The sequence below is a fragment of the Aotus nancymaae genome, unplaced genomic scaffold (genome assembly GCF_030222135.1).
Source record: "Aotus nancymaae isolate 86718 unplaced genomic scaffold, 86718_ANA_hifiasm-v0.15.2.pri h1tg000077l, whole genome shotgun sequence".
NCBI lineage: Eukaryota > Metazoa > Chordata > Mammalia > Primates > Aotidae > Aotus > Aotus nancymaae.
The window spans coordinates 18,654,811-18,671,442 of NW_026988492.1; the positions used below are offsets into that span (position 1 = coordinate 18,654,811).

The following is a 16,632-nucleotide window of genomic DNA, read 5'->3' on the forward strand; positions in this document are numbered from 1 at the left end:
GTGCGCCAGCCACCAGAGGGGCCGCCTGGGCGTCGCCGGCTGGGGACCCGCCGCGAGGAGGCGCCGCGAGAGCGCGGGTCCCCGCCCGCGGCCGAAGGAGGGCTAGAGCGCCTGGGCCAGCCCCCGAGCCGGCCGGGCGGGCGGGCGCGCGCCAGCAGACGCTGGGCACTGTCACCGTGGGTGCGCCGCGCACACCGACCGGGGAGGTGGACATCTGGGGACCGCTGGGCTCCGCCCGCGCCCCTTGCCCGACCGGGGTCCTCGGCTCGTGCTCACGGGTAGCAGCCACCGGGGCGGAGAGAGATGTCGCCCGGGGCCAGCCGCGGTCCCTGGGGAAGCCGGACGCCGCCGATCGCACCCGTCTGCTACGCTGCGGCCGCGCTGGGGATGCTGCTGTGGTCCCCCGCCTCGCAGGCGTTCAACCTGGACGTGGAGAAGGTCACGGTGTACAGCGGCCCCGAGGGCAGCTACTTCGGCTACGCAGTGGACTTCTACATACCCGACGCCCGCACGTAAGTCGCCCGGCCCGGGGAGGTGCGCGCGGGGTGAACGCGTTCCCGGGTCCCGTCCCAGACGCTCCGCCGCACAGTGCCCGCAGCCTGGGGTCCCCGTCCCGCCGCCCTCCCGGGGTCCCGTCCCTCTCCAGCCACCAGCCCCTTCTCTCCCCTGCCATGCTGGATGCGCCTTGCGAACTTTGAGCTAGAGACATGCCACTTGCATATAACACGCAAGTCCTGGGTTTTCCCGGCACCAAGACGCATGCATCCTACAAAGGACAGAACGGGACGCAGAAGACCCAAGCCGGTTAAAACTGCGACTACAGCGCGGTCTGTTTATGCGTAGCCTGGAACGACGGCGTGTGGGCGCAAGAGCTGTCGGCTACCAGCAGCTGGGCTCTGTCCTTGGCTTCCTCCCACCCCACCCCCTTCTCTCTTCTCACTGCACACACAGAGCTCCACCTAGAGAAGTAGGAGCGTTTGCACTCTTGCAAACCAGGTTGCTGACGCCCATAGGTTTCCAAGAGGAAATCAAGATTGACAGTCGGTCCTCATCATAAATACGTTCCTGTCCCCCACGCCTGCCCCAGCGTCCCTGGGCTTGAGGCTGCGGAGACTGTATTGCATGCGCACGCTTTTGTGACGCCCAAGGAGTGACTTTCTCCAACCCTTTTGCAGAGCGAGTGTCTTGGTGGGAGCACCCAAAGCCAACACCAGCCAGCCCGACATCGTGGAAGGGGGAGCCGTCTATTACTGTCCTTGGCCCGCGGAGGGGTCTGCGCAGTGCAGGCAGATACCGTTTGACACCACCAGTAAGTGAGATTTGTCCTTCTAAGCTGTGGGCCTGGGTTTGGAAGAACAGGGGCCACCCCAGAGGCGAATTTCCACTGTCTCGGTGCGGTGCTCGTTTCGCCTGTCGGATGTGTCCGTGTTGTGGGTTGTGTGGGTCTCCAGAGAAAATCAGTTTTTTTCAACTCTGAGTTAAATGGAGGTAGATGTTTAGTGAACCCTAGAGAAGGGACACTATTTTGACCCTGAGTGTTTGGACGCATCCTGGCAACTCCTGTTTCCCTGCTGTTCTGGGATGAGCATTTTCAGGGTGAGTTGATGTTTTGGAGAAATATGAAAGCTACGTTCTAACCTTGACTGTGGAGAGAATTTGGTTGCTTTTCAAGGACAGATGTAGAAAAAGAGAGCTCCTTAGCGTTTCCAGTGCCCAAACTCCGGAGGCAGAACTTAGCTGCCACAGACTCAGACATCGCTCCCTGTTGCTGTTTAATTCTTTACAGAAAGAAAGAATTTTCTTTCAAAATATTAGACATTGGATGCAAGCTAGTACAGGCAGAGTGTGGATGGATTACATTCATTTCCAAAATCCCTAGACAGATGTTTCTTATTTAATTAAAGGGAAAATACATTTTAAACAATTCAGCCTGGTTATGTTTCCTCTGGTGTTTTCTCTTTAGAGCCTGAGAAAATAATTTAAATGCAATGCTTTCAAAAACATTAACACTGAATGCTTTAATTTGTACCACCAAAACTTTATGAAATCAAAAGGTATATGTTATCAGAAAGCAAATATCTCTTTCCAGAAAAATGTGAATGTGCCAGCTTGAATAACAGTCTGATAATCTTTTAAAATACCTTTTGCACCACACAACTATTTTATGATTTCATACTTGATTTGAGTTTTTTTAATTGTTTGATTAGTGTGTATATAGAATTTATGCAGAATATTTTCACAGAATTTTGATGAAATTGACTGGGTAATATTTACCTGTTACTATATCTAATTTTTATCTTTTATGTTAAAGGCAAAAACAATTTCAGTTCTATAAATATGAAAATCATTTCAAAGCAAAACATACTATACAAGCATTACCTTGAATTATGACCTAATTAGGAAAGGTGTGTTTTTTGTTTTTTGTTTTTTGTTTTTTGTTTTTTTTTCTGAGACAGAGTCTCTCTGTTGCCCAGGCTGGAGTGCAGTGGTGTGATCTTGGCTTACTGCAACCTCTGCCTCCCAGGTTCAAGCAATTCTGTCTCAGCCTCTCAAGTAGCTGGGACTACAGGCATGCACCACCATGCCCAGCTACTTTTTGTATTTTTAGTAGAGATGGAGTTTCACCATGTTGGCCAGGCTGGTCTTAACCTCCTGACCTTGTGATCCACCCTTCTCGGCATCCCAAAATGTTGAGATCGCAGGCATGAACCACTGTGCCCAGCCTAGGAAAGTATTTTATAAAAGCATAAAAAATTATATTTTTATCATGCCTACCTTTTATGGTCACAATAGCTTATCATTTTATTAAATATGTTATTTTATACCAGTTTTTATAAGCTTTTACTTTTAAATTTGAGTATTAGCAACCAGGAAGATTAAACCTTTTGATGTTAATTTGTGACAGAAATCCTTTAATTAGTTGTTTTGTCAAGACTTCAGATGCTTTCTAGCTACTGCCCTCTGGGTTTAAGAATAAGCTTCCTAAATCAGAAGAATTAAACATTTAAACATGAAATTAATGCCATTTTAATAATTCATGCCCAAATCATTCGTATTTTTGAAAGTATTTTAAGCCCAGGCCAAATAAAGTCACGAATCGTTGCCATTATTAGAATTTACTCTAAGGAAAAGAAGCATTTATGTTTTGAGACACAGTTGATGTGCTTTCACCAAGAAGCAATCTATGGTCATGGAAAAGAATTTAATAATATTGTACAGTCTCATACATATCAAATCAGGATCTGATTAGCATATTTTTCTTTTGATAAAAGAAGAATCAGTGTCTGCCGAGATAAGTTACACTTGACTTACTTTGTAAGTATTCATCCCAATAGGTGTTATAGGCCAACAGATGAAAAACAAGCGAATCCAGATGTCAAATACGAATTTTAAAACATTAACCACTCCTAGCTGAAAATTTTCAGTATTAAATTACAATAGGTAGGCCAGGAGTGGTGGCTCATGCCTGTAATCTCAGCACTTCAGGAGACAGAGGCAGGTGGATCACTTGAGATCAGGAGTTCAAGACCAGCCTGACCAACATGGTGAAACTCCATCTCTACTAAAAATGCAAAATCAGCCTGGGGTAGGGGTGCATGCCTGTAATCCCAGCTACTTGGGAGGCTGAAGCAGGAGAATCGCTTGAACCCAGGAGGTGGAGGTTGCCGTAAACCGAGATTGTGTCACTGCACTCCAGTCTGGGCAAGAGAATGAGACTCCATCTTCAAAAAAAAAAAAAAAATTTACAACAGATAATATTTTCCAAAGCTCATTCTAAAGCAATTGCTTGAAGTGTGAATTCACTCTCCCATAGAGAACTAATGCTAAAAGATGTGCTTTGGTTTCCAGAATAGCCCACAAGAATGTACTGAACCCTATTGTACAGTTGAATAATATTGAATTATATTTGCAGTAAAACAGAAGGGGACAAACAAGAACAATTTTGGCAATTAAGTAAATAGAAAAATAATGTTGAGAAAAGATCAGTGTTACTTGGAGAAATGTCCTCTTTTGTGTAGGTTAGGAAGATATCTGGATATCTCAAAGGGCGTTAGAGATTGATGCTGCTCGTTCCAAACTGTGCCTTATTTTACTTCTAAACATATGGGAGTTTACCTGATAAATAGATGAATGCATTACCCCTACTATTATACTTTTCAACTACAATCACAATAATTTCAGAATTCATAAATGGAACAAAGTGAGGGAAAGAAAGAGGGAGGCAAATAGATGTTCCTGAAATAATTGAACAGGAAATTTAAAAAAAAATAGAAAAGCAAGGTAAGCAAGGCTACACAAAGCTTTTGAGAAATGAATGATCCATGACAGAATGAATAAGGCTGTGACCTGGGAAAGACGGGGTTCCACTAGGAGAGGAGAAAGGAATTGTTGAGAAAAGGAAATTCCCCATGTTGGCCATCAGGGGGTACTGTGGGCCCAGAAACCTTGATTGCCAGTGGGAATGGCCTGAAAATGGGTGTGGGAAAAGAAGCCACAGCCCCACAGCCCAGGTGTTTGCTACCGAGTGGGTACCCACCCTCTATACCTCATCTGTGCCAACTGCTTTATCCTTATACCCTCAGAGAGTGGAACTGGCAGTGTCTGCCACTTGATACAAAGCTCTGCGAGTAAAGAAGGCACAGCAGAAGCCATTGTAGCAATTTCCAACCTGAACATCAGTTTTGTGGACAATGTGGAATGTTAGAACCAAAGATGAAAGGTGGAAACAGACATCACTGGGTCTGGGTCCTGCAGTCAGTGTTGCCAAAGGCGTGCCACTTAGAGAATGCTACTGTGTACCAGACACTATACATATGTTGTTTCTGCTACATAAGACAAATCAAAACAACTGTGTAAGACTCATTCTATAAATAAGGAAACTGACATCAAAGGGATACCCAGGACCATACAGTGGTAAGCGGTAGAAGCAAGACTGGAACAGAGGTCTGCCCAGTTCAAAGCCCGCTTCTTCACCTGCTTTCCTTCCAGAGATGGGATAGGATTGACTCTAGCAGACTGCAAGCTGAAGACTGTAACAAAGCGCCAAGGAGCTCTGGAAGGTTCTATTGACCTTCCCCCACCCCGTTTCCCCGCCCCAACAGTGGTTTACAAATTCCATCTTAAATGATTCTCCAGAGGAGAGTTGAGAGGGAAAGCCAGTTTTGGTAGAAGCACTGTAGAAGCAGGCTTTGTCTTGGTAGGAATGGTGAGTCGTCTATGCCCCTGGTTTGCTCAAACTGCCACAGAATGCCCATTCACAGTCTCTGATAAGCTGCTTCCTGAGTTACTCTCTGCCCAGTGCCAGTAATATATGGTTCTCCCCCAAAAAGGAAGAAAATTTCACTGCTTAAGTAGTGGCCCCAAATTGACATCCACATAAAGGAGTGTGATGTGTCAGGCATGAAAATGTGTATTGTAAATATTCATCTGTCAGGACATCAGTGACTTTCCTGGTCTTTTACCCTATTTTTGCTATGACATCTGAAATCAAGACATCCTAAGTAAATTTCACCTTTCAATGAAGTTGTTTCAACTTGTTCATGTCCCTGGGGTGTCTACAATTGGGTGATCTGCTCTGGTAACCAAGTAAATTCTCTCAGCTTAGACTTTGAGGGAGACAGCCCTATAATTGAGTCCCAGAGTCCAGTTGAGATCCTGTTCCTCGTTTATTTAAGGTCAATTGCCATTTTCTAAAAACTGCCTTTCGTTGTTTTTTTTCATGAAATAATCATTGTTGACTTTATGTTTATCTTACCACATAACTTGATTTTTTAACACTTCTCACGATAAATACAAAAACAGAGGAAGCTTGCAATAGCCCAGCACTTCAAATGCATGAGTACTATCAGCATATGTAGTGGGGGAGGTGCAGAGAGTAGATCATTTTCCTGCTCTGTACAAAATCAAGCGGTTCCACAAAAGAGCACTTCTCTCATCTCCCTTCTGTCTTTCCCTCTTTACTTCAATAGAAGAAAATTCTTCCCATCACCAAGTTGATTTCTTTCACTTTTGTCTCAGGAACTCTTTAAACTATGCCCCATGTCTTAAACACTTTAAAACATCACATCTGCCTAATTCCTGCCTCTCACTTCTGTGTCTACTCCAAGGTTCCCTTTCTTCTTTTGCTACATTTTCCAAACCAATGTGTGGGTTAATTAAGGATTGTTAGATTGCAACCCTTCGGCAAAAGGGAGAATGAGGCCGGGCACGGTGGCTCACACCTGTAATCCCAGAACTTTGGGAGGCCAGGGCAGGCAGATCATGAGGTCAGGAGTTTGAGACTAGTCTGGCCAATAAGGTGAAACTCTGTCTCTACTAAAAAATACAAAAGTTAACCAAGTGTGGTGGCACACAGCCTACTCAGGAGGCTGAGGCAGGAGAATCGCTTGAACCCAGGAGGCAGAGGTTGCAATGAGCTGAGATTGCCCCACTGCACTCCAGCCTGGGTGACAGAGTGAGACTCCCTCTCATAAAAAAGGCCGGGGGTGCGGGGTGGAGAATGAATGAGACAATGAAAAGGACTCTCACCTTTGGAAAAATTGCAACAGAGTTCCAGAGTATAGCACACAAGTATTTGATTGTTTTAAATGCTCAAATAAAATGCTTGAGGAGAAAGGTAATGTGTGCTAATTAATGATGAAAATCATCATAGTTCTAATAATGACAGAGAAGCAATATAGCTGGGAATCAGTCACCATTAGGAACCCACATAAAAAGCAGACAGGAAGAGGTAGGAGGTGCCATTGAGATTTAGATGTCATCTGAGAAAGACTACTAGAATTTGCCTGGCCTCAACTTAGTATCTCTGTGTTAAAAAGAAGAGAAGAGAAAAGAAAAGAAAACTTAAAATGGAAGACAGTTTGGTTAGGATATTTCAAAGCTCTGATGACAAGATTTTCGTTGGAATTGCCGGAGACCGGAAGCCTTTGTTTTGGGGGGTCTGTTTTATTTTGCGTCGAGTGATCCCACAATGAGAAGCAGCTTAAAGCATCTGGTTCTGCGACTGGCAGAGGGTTGTTTTTTGATAGTGCTGGCTGTGCCCTTTTTCTCATGTGAGGGTTGGGAAACATATTGGCCGCATAAGTCTTGCCTTTCCAGCTTCCCCAGAAAGAAATCAGTTTTTGTTCAGGAACAAAGAGGAAAAAAAATTAGGTTAGATCTGCCCAAGTAAATGACAGAGGAAATAACATACATGTTACTGGACTCAAAGGCAGGAGAAATCTGTGCTCTAATAAGTTTAATTGGAAGGTTACAAAGGTGGGGGAAGAGCGAAGCCCAAAGACAACCTCCTCTTTTTAGGACTTAACAATCAGAGTAAGTTTTGCTACTCAGAAAAAAGGTAGTGTGCATATACACACACACACACACCCAACAATATTGGCAGAAATCTTTCTCTGCTAAGTGCTGATCCAGTTGGGTCATCAAAGGTGGTTTAGCTGGATGTCTTATTTATTATTCTAGAAGCAATTCATGATGGCTATTATGCCTGGATATGCTGGCATGACAGAAGGAACCGTCATCCCTATATTTCTCTCAGTTGGCTCATACTTCCTTGCAACAGAACACAACTGAACCTTGCTGTGAGAAGGGAGGAGGCAGCGGTCTCTACAGCCCATAGCAACCGAGGAAGCAATTAGAAAAAGGAAGTCCTTGAAACTCCAACTAGAAATGGGAAACAGATCTGCCATATGACTAGTGGAGCAGTATGAGCATTAGGCGCCCGTTGCTTAATCTGCAAAATTCTTTCAAGAAGCTGGAAGTCTGTGTGAGGCAACAGGCTTCCAGGTTCTTGGCAGGAGAATATTTCATGTAGCCTCTGCAGCGTGCTGGGAGAAATGGCTTGAAATTATTCGGAAAGAGAAAATGCACCTTGACATGTAGGCTGACAAGTTGAGATGTGCACATTCAAACTTTACCTGTTAGTGTATAACAAGCCCTGTATCTGTGAATTTCATTAGTGGAGAGAGTTGCCAACCTTATAAAAAAGCTCAGCTCAGGGGTGGTTTTTTTTTTATCTTTATTTTTGAGATGGAGTCTTGTTCTGTCACCCAGGCTGGAGTGCAGAGGCACAATCTTGGCTCACTGCAACCTCTGCCTACTGGGTTAAAATGATTCTCCTGCCTCAGCCTCCCAAGTAGCTGGGATTACAGGTGTCTGCTGCCATGCCCAGCTAGTTTCTTTTTTTCTTTCTTTTTTTTTATTTTTTTTATTTTTAGTAGAGATGGGGTTTCACCATGTTGGCAGGATGGTCCTGAGCTCCTGACATCAAGTGATCCACTGGCCTCGGCCTCCCAAAGTACTGGGATTACAGGTGTGAGCCACCACGCCTGGCCATTGAACATGAATTTTTGAGGAATATAGTTGAAAGACTATTAGTTTTATTTAACAACACTTATTTGTCCTTTAATCAGCAAGCATGTTTAAAGCATTTTAATACTTATTTTTCAAAATTCAGCTTAATACACGTTTATAAAGAACAATTTATTGCAAAAAGCAAGGTGTTCCTCCACAATGAAATCCTAAAATAGATTAAAGTATTTCAATTCTAAGTTACATGATAAGGAGATTTAATATATGCAAGCTAATTGCGACTAAGTGATTTATATTTAAAACCAAAACATCTAATGCACCAGCTATGCACTGCTATAGAATTCAGGTAGGCAGCTCTTCGAAGAACATCCCTAGATGGTCTGGAAGGAGTGGAGCTCCACCTCAACCCTGCTGAAAGGCCAGAGTTTAAGTCTGTGGTGTTTAGCGTATCAGCCCTAAGGTCTGCAAATTGAGAAAATATCCTAGACCCATAAGCACTGGAGAAAGTGATTCTTTACCCTTTCTCTCTTTCCTTTTTCTTTTTTGGTAAAATTAAGGTATAGATTACAAAAATAAGTATTTAAGAAGTGATTTCCAGGCATTGGGAGTGGAAGACATGAGTTGCCTCCGAAGGTGTAATAGAAGGGAATTCACTGAGGGGAGGCTGATGGAACTTTCTGTATCTTGATTGTGGTGGTGGATACATGACTACCTGTATTTATCAAAATCCATGTTGCTGTACATCACCAAAAGTGGATTTCATAAATAAATAAGTAAACAAAATAATCTATATTAATATAATAATATGTAAATATATGTACAAGTGCAAACAAAAAGATGAAGAGAAAAAAACCTTTATGGAGATTGCAAGAGAGTCACATGTGTGATACAATGACTAAATGTGGTTTTGTGGCTGTTGCTCTGAGCCCGTGGACAGTAAGCTCTTAGACTATGCGGTCTGATGTAATAGTACCTGGGGGTGTAAAGACACATATCCCTGAGAAGCATAGGCCATTGCTCCTAAATAAGGCTGAACGATTAGTCAGATCATCATGTAGGAACCTCTTTAAGATTCTTTAAATAGAGGATACCATGTTCCGAATATGTCTGGTAAGAGGAGAGTGAATGCAAACATGTTGCGTATCTATGCAATGAAGAGCTGTACTGTGCCATTCCTATATCCTTATGAAATCCAGGCACACCGTTTCCTCACTGGCAGTCACTGAAAAGAGCTCACTTTAAACACATGATTGTAGTTATCAAAATTAGTATAATGGCACTGCAGGGCACTTACTTAGAAACATTTGGTCCATTTTCTTCTTCAGCTCTGCTATTTGACATATGGACGCAGATTTGAATATGATATTGCAAAAAACCCTGTATCGATCTGCTCCGATTTCTAGGACATACTGACACCAGAGAGAAGGGCACACACCACTGCTACAGGAATAGGTTTATTCGAGAACCTCACCCGGCCCACACTATACACAGCACCTCACCCCAGGTACAGCAGTGGAAGCCAGCCTCCTGTGGCCAGCTTGTAGCTCTATTCCAGCGGTCTCTGTTGTCAGCGCCTATAATTTCCCCAGATGTCTCCAGCCTATGCCTGCCCCCTCTTGCCACACTGGTTACACAACTGACCTCTTTATAACAGTGCTGCACAGCACAGTACGGCCTGTCTCTCTAGAGTGCAGCAAACAACTCCTGCATACACATGTGTTTCCCCACACCCTGCACCGTGTTCTGCTGCCTTCTACTCAGCTGCCCAGGACATCTTATCTTCCAGAATGATTTTCTGATACTTCTGGTTTCTCTCCTCCTACAATTCCCATCTGATCTATGTTTCAGAATTAATTCTAAAGTAACTACAAATCCTTTTTTAAAAATAAAGAAATGGGGCACAACACTAAAAAATATGTTTTTGAACAACCTGTAAGTGGATAGTCAATCAAATGAGGGCATAAAAGCATCCAATTAAATATTATGTGACCATTAAAAATGAAGTCTACAAAGAATCAAGATTAACATGGGAAGATGCTTTCATTTCAATGGTAAATAAAAAACAGAAAATTCGAAATTGTGTCTACACCTTCTTGAAGAGTGTAAGAAGGAAACTGTAATGAGAGACTATCTTTGGGAAATGTGATTAAAACAATTTTTTCTCATGCATTTTTTCTTGTTTTCAAAACCATAAACAAGTATTTATTTATGATCAAGAAAAATAATGAAAAAATTAAACACGCAAAAAATTCTAAATGCAATGATTGAGTTCACTAAAGTGCATACAGAATAACAATAAAAGATCAGAATTAACGCTCTGAATTGGAAGATGGAAATCTTTGCTGCTCTCTCTCTTGTCTTGGGAGTTGATGGTTGACTGGTTTAGAAATGCATTCATTTACATAAGGTACCTAGGTTCTAAAATACTAAAGATGAAAGGTATTTTCAGTAACAATATGTGTAAAAATAAGAGAGTGGAGTCTCCCCTGTTTTCATTTTAGATTGTCTCTAAATCAACAGAAATATAGATTTGTTCCCACACGGCAGTTTTGAGAGCTGTTTGTATGTAGAACAGCTTTTTAGTGCGTCTGAGTAAGATGAGCTTACCAGAAGTTAATTCACAATCTATTTATACTGTAATCAGTTCACGAAACTTGTTATAAGAGCCCATTGGAAAGAAATCCAGAGTGACCATAGGTCCGGATAATCCCATACACCTTAAAATATGGAAGGCACTGGATAGAGTCAAGACATCCAGATAAACTCATGAAGCAGTGTTAAAAATCACAGCATATATTGGTGTTTAGTTCTTGCTCTGTTACGTACAATAAGAAGATTTTTTCCCTTTAAAACATTATATATGTGCCAAGGATGAGTTATAAAATCTATTTAGAGCATTTCTTCTGGGGTACACCATTCTACTCAGTCTCAAGTAAGGTTTATAAATGTTCTGTGAAGGTGTGTCTGTTTACTAAGTAAAGAGTATGTCAACACACATGCCAACAATCTCGGTTGAGCAGAGAAAAGTGAGAAGTTTCGGGGTGGAGAACTGTCAGAACGAAAGCTGGAGCAGCGTTCCTGAAAATCTCTTGCACATTATTCTTTTGTGTGAAAATGAACAAAAAAGCTTTCATGTCAAATGAGTTTGCAAATGACTGCATTTGCTCCCTTTCTATGAGATTTACACATTGCATTCATAGGATGGGACATTTGTTGACATTCATTATTTCTCCTCACATTTATGATGCCAAAGCACACCCAAATGGTTGTAGAAACAAGTAACCCTGTATCTTTGGCTCAATGCATCTAAGGTTTATTTCTGGCTCACACTGTTATGTTCAGTGTGATTTGATAGGGAGGCTTGGCCAGTTCAAACCACACAGGGACCCAGGAGATTCCTGATTGACATGGATGTCTGAGATCACCCTACTTGAAAAAGGGGTGTGCCCAGTCGCACACTGTCTGTTACAGCTTCCACCTGGAATTGACATCTATTATTTCACACGTTTTGCAGGCCAAACCATGCCTAGGAGGCTTGCCATGCCAACTTAACTATGGAAAACTTCACGAATCTGCACCTATCAAAATTGTATCTACCATCTTTAAAAGAGCATGAGAATGGAAGTGCACTCAAACACATTGTCTTTGGGAAATGTGATTAAAACTGTCTTTTTTTATTTTGCAGGGCATGTTTTTAGGACACTCAAATAGTTCAAATACACAGTTATTTGGGGCCGCAGTCTCAACCCCTCCACTTACGAACAGACACATGGCAAGGAGACGATGTTTTTGTCAACAGATTCAAAGACAGGAGTGAGACTTGTATACCAACACTCAGTTCCCAACCTGTTCCATCTGGTCTCCACTGGATTTTTTTCCTTTTATCTACTCCTGTGATAGATTATCCATTCTTTACCACAAAGATTACCTGGGAGACTGGATGAACTTCTTCCTTTTACTCCAGTTCCTCAGGTGATATATCATTAAATCATAATATCTTTTTCCCCAGGAATCACCCTTGGGTTAATTTTAACACATCTTTACTTATAAAAGTGTCATCTAAGGGGGCAAAAGAGAGTTGAAAATAAAGCTTTAGCAAACGGTAAAATTAAGTTTCAGGGACTGCTCTCGGCAACATTGCACAGGCAGATGTTCCCGATGTGGGAGTATGTCCATGAACAAAGCCTAAGGCCTTGCCCTCTTGGATGGGGTTTGTAGTAACAGTCAGCAACAAGTGGAGAAAAATAAGTGAAGACCAAGAGGACAGAGAATTGTGTGTGTGTGTGTGTGTGTGTGTGTGTGTGTGCGCGCGCGCGCATGCGTGCATATTTGTTTTTGCTTGGGCAGGCCATTTGCTTTCCATTGCTACTATGACAAATTACCACATGCTTAGTGGCTTTAAACAACACAAATTGATTATTGGTTATCTTTTTTTTTTTTTGGAGGTAGAATCTTACTCTGTCACCCAGGCTGGAGTGCAGTGGCACGATCTTGACCCACTGTAACCTCCGCCTCCCAGGTTCAAGTGATTCTCCCACTTCAGCCTCCCAAGTAGCTGAAATTACAGGCACCCACTACCACACCTGGCTAATTTTTTGTATTTTTAGTAGAGACTGGGTTTCACCATGTTGATCAGGCTGGTCTCGAACTCCTGACCTCAGGTGATCCACCCGACTTGGCCTCCCAAAGTGCTGAAATTACAGGCATGAGCCACTGCGCCCAGCCTTGATTATCTTATAGTTCTTGAAGCCAAAGTCTAACATGGGTCTCCCTGGGCTAGCATCAAGGTGTTGGCAGAGCTGCATTCCTTCTGGAAGCTCCTGGGAGAACCCACTTCCTTGCCTTTTCCAGCTACTACAGGTCACCCACATTCCTTGGCTCAGGGCTCTTTTCCATTTTCAAAACTAGCAATGTCTTCTTCCACTGCCGTATCTCTGGATCTCCTTTATTAACCCCTTCTTCCACCTGATAGTGCCCTTATTACACCAGGCCCACCTGTCTGACACAAGATAATCTCCCTATTTGGTGATCAGCTAATTAGCAACCTTAATTCCATTTGCAATGTCAGTCCCCCTTTGCCATGTAGCCTCATATAGTCAACAGTTTGGGGAGATTCAGATGTAGCCACCTCTGGCGTTATTATTTTGTGTACCACAGGTGGTCACATGAACTGTCATTGAGGAGGTGATATCTGAGCAAGAGCCTAACGTGAGTGAGGAAAGGAGCCAGGTGGTATCCAAGGGAGATGTGTTCTAAGTTGTGGGAGTGTCGGTGTTGGCATCTGGAGATACGGGTGTGCTGGGAAACGGAGAAAGGTCGCTGAGCTAGAGGAAAGCAAGTCAGGGCGAGAGTGATAGAAAATTAGGCCAGAAATGCTTGTCATTTTCACACATTGGTTTTGTATCCTGAGACTTTCCTGAAGTTGCTTATCAGCTTAATGAGATTTTGGGCTGAGATGATAGGGTTTTCTAAATACACAACCATGTCATCTGCAAACAGAGACAATTTGCCTTCCTCTCTTCCTATTTGAATACCGTTTATTTCTTTCTCTTGTCTGATTGCCCTGGCCAGAATTTCCAATACTGTGTTGAATAGGAGTGGTGAGAGAGGGCATCCTTGTCTTGTGCCGGTTTTCAAAGGGAATACTTCCAGCTTTTGCCCATTCAGTATAATATTGTCTGTGAGTTTGTCATAAATATGTCTTATTATTTTGGGATACATTCCATCAATAGCTGGTTTATTGAGAGTTTTTAGCATGAAAGCTGTTGAATTTTATCAAAGACCTTTTCTGCATCTATTGAGATAATCATGTGGGTTTTGTCATTGGTTCTGTTTATGTGATGGATTATGTTTATTGATTTGTGTATGTTGAACCAGCCTTGCATCTCAGGGATGAAGCCAACTTGATTGTGATGGATAAGCTTTTCGATGTGCTGCTGGATTCAGTTTGCAGTATTTTATTGAGGATTTTCTCATCAATGTTCATCAGGGATATTGGCCTGAAATTTTCTTTTTTTGTTGTGTCTCTGCCAGGTGTTGGTATCAGGATGATTCCAGCTTCATAAAATGAGTGAAGGAGAAGTCCTTCTTTTTCTATTGTTTGGTATAGTTTCAGAAGGAATGGTACCAGCTCCTCTTTGTATCTCTGGTAGAATTCAGCTCTGAATCCATCTGGTCCTGAGCTTTTTTTGGTTGGTAGGCTATTATTACTGCCTCAGTTTCAGAACTTGTTACTGGTCTATTCAGGGATTTGATTTCTTCCTGATTTAGTCTTGGGAGGGTGTATGTGTCCAGAAATTTATCCATTTCTTCTAGATTTTCTAGTTTATTTGCATAGAGGTGTTTCTAGTATTCTCTGATGGTAGTTTGTATTTCTGTGGGATCAGTGGTGATATCCCCTTTATCATTTTTTATTGTGTCTATTTGATTCTTCTCTCCCTAGTGGTCTATATATTTTGTTGATCTTTTCAAAAAACCAGCTCCTGGATTCATTGATTATTTTGAAGGGTTTTTCATGTCTGTATTTCCTTCATTTCTGCTCTGATCTTAGTTATTTCTTATCTTCTGCTAGCTTTTGAATTTGTTTGCTCTTGCTTCTCTAGTTCTTTTAATTGCAATGTTAGTGTGTCAATTTTAGATCTTTCCTGCTTTCTTGGTTGGGCATTTAGTGCTATAAATTTCCCTCTAAACACTGCTTTGGCTGTGTCACAGAGATTCTGGTACATTGAGTCTTTGTTCTCAATGGTTTCAAAGAACTTACTTATTTCTGCCTTAATTTCATTATTTACCCAGGAGTCATTCAGGAGCAGATTGTTCCATTTCCATGTAGTTGTGTGGTTTTGAGTGAGTTTCTTAATCCTGAGTTCTAATTTGATTACAGTGTGGTCTGAGAGACTGTTATGATTTCCATTCTTTTGCATTTGCTGAAGAGTGTTTTACTTCTAATTATGTGGTCAGTTTTAGAATAAGTGTGATGTGGTGCTGAGAAGAATATATATTCTGTTGATTTGGGATGGAGAGTTCTGTAGATGTCTATTAGGTCAGCTTGGTCCAGAGCTCAGTTCAAGTCTGAATTTTCCTTGCTAATTTTCTGTCTTGTTGATCTGTCTACTATTGACAGTAGGGTGTTAAAATCTCCCACTATTATTGTGTGGGAGTCTAAGTCTCTTTGTAGGTCTCTAAGAACTTGCTTTATGAATCTGGGTGCTCCTGTATTGGTTGCATATATATTTAGGATAGTTAGCTCTTCTTGTTGCATTGATCCCTTTACCATTATGTAATACCCTTCTTTATCTTTTTTGATCTTTGTTGGTTTAAAATCTGTTTTATCAGAGACTAGGATTGCAATCTCTGCTTTTTTTTTCTTCTTTCCATTTACTTGTTAAATATTCCTCCAACCCTTTATTTTGAGCCTATGTGTGTCTTTGCACATGAGATGGGTCTCCTGAATAACCCATACCAATGGGTCTTGACCCTTTATGCAATTTGCCAGTCTGTGTCTTTTAATTGGGGCATTTAGCCCATTTACATTGAGAGCCAAATCATGAGTAAACCCTCATTCACAAATGCTACAAAGAGAAACAAACACGCAGGAAAACAACTTACAAGGGATGTGAAGGACCTCTTCAAGGAGAACTACAAACCACTGCTCAAGGAAATAAGAGAGGACACAAACACATGGAAAAACATTCCATGCTCATGGATAGGATGAATCAATATTATTAAAATGGCCATATTGCCCAAAGTAATTTATGGATTCAGTGCTATCCTCATCAAGCTACCACTGACTTTCTTCACAGAATTAGAAAAAAATACTTTATATTTCATATGGAACCAAAAAAGAGCCTGTACAGCCAAGACAATCCTAAGCAAAAAGAATAAAGCTGGAGGCATCATGCTACCTGACTTCAAACTGTACTATAAAGCTATAGTAAGCAAAACAGCATAGTACCAAAACAGATCTATAGACCAATGGAACAGAACAAAGGCCTCAGAAATAACACCACACATCTGCAACCACCTGATCTTTGACAAATCTGACAAAAATGAGCAAGGGGCAAAGGATTCCCTACTTACTAAATGGCTTTGGGAAAACAGGTTAGCATTATGCAGAAAACTGAAACTGGACCTTTTCCTTACACCTTATACAAAAATTAACTCAAGATGGATTAAAGACTTAAAAATAAGACCCAAAACCATAAAAATATGAGAAGAAAACCTAGGCAATACCATTCAGGATATAGGCATGGACAAAGACTTCATGACTAAAACACCAAAAGCAAAGGCAACAAAAGACAAAATTGAAAAATGGGACCTAATTAA

General features: G+C 41.9%; 1 protein-coding gene across 1 annotated transcript in view; it reads left to right on the forward strand.

Annotated features, from left to right (window-relative positions):
- Positions 1 to 303: 303 nt before the first annotated feature.
- Positions 304 to 16,632, forward strand: part of ITGA8 (integrin subunit alpha 8) — a 187,509-nt gene continuing 171,180 nt past the window's right edge. Inside the window, 2 exon segments of the mRNA XM_064368406.1 lie at positions 304 to 512; positions 1,176 to 1,309. Coding sequence (XP_064224476.1) covers positions 304 to 512; positions 1,176 to 1,309 — 343 coding nt within the window.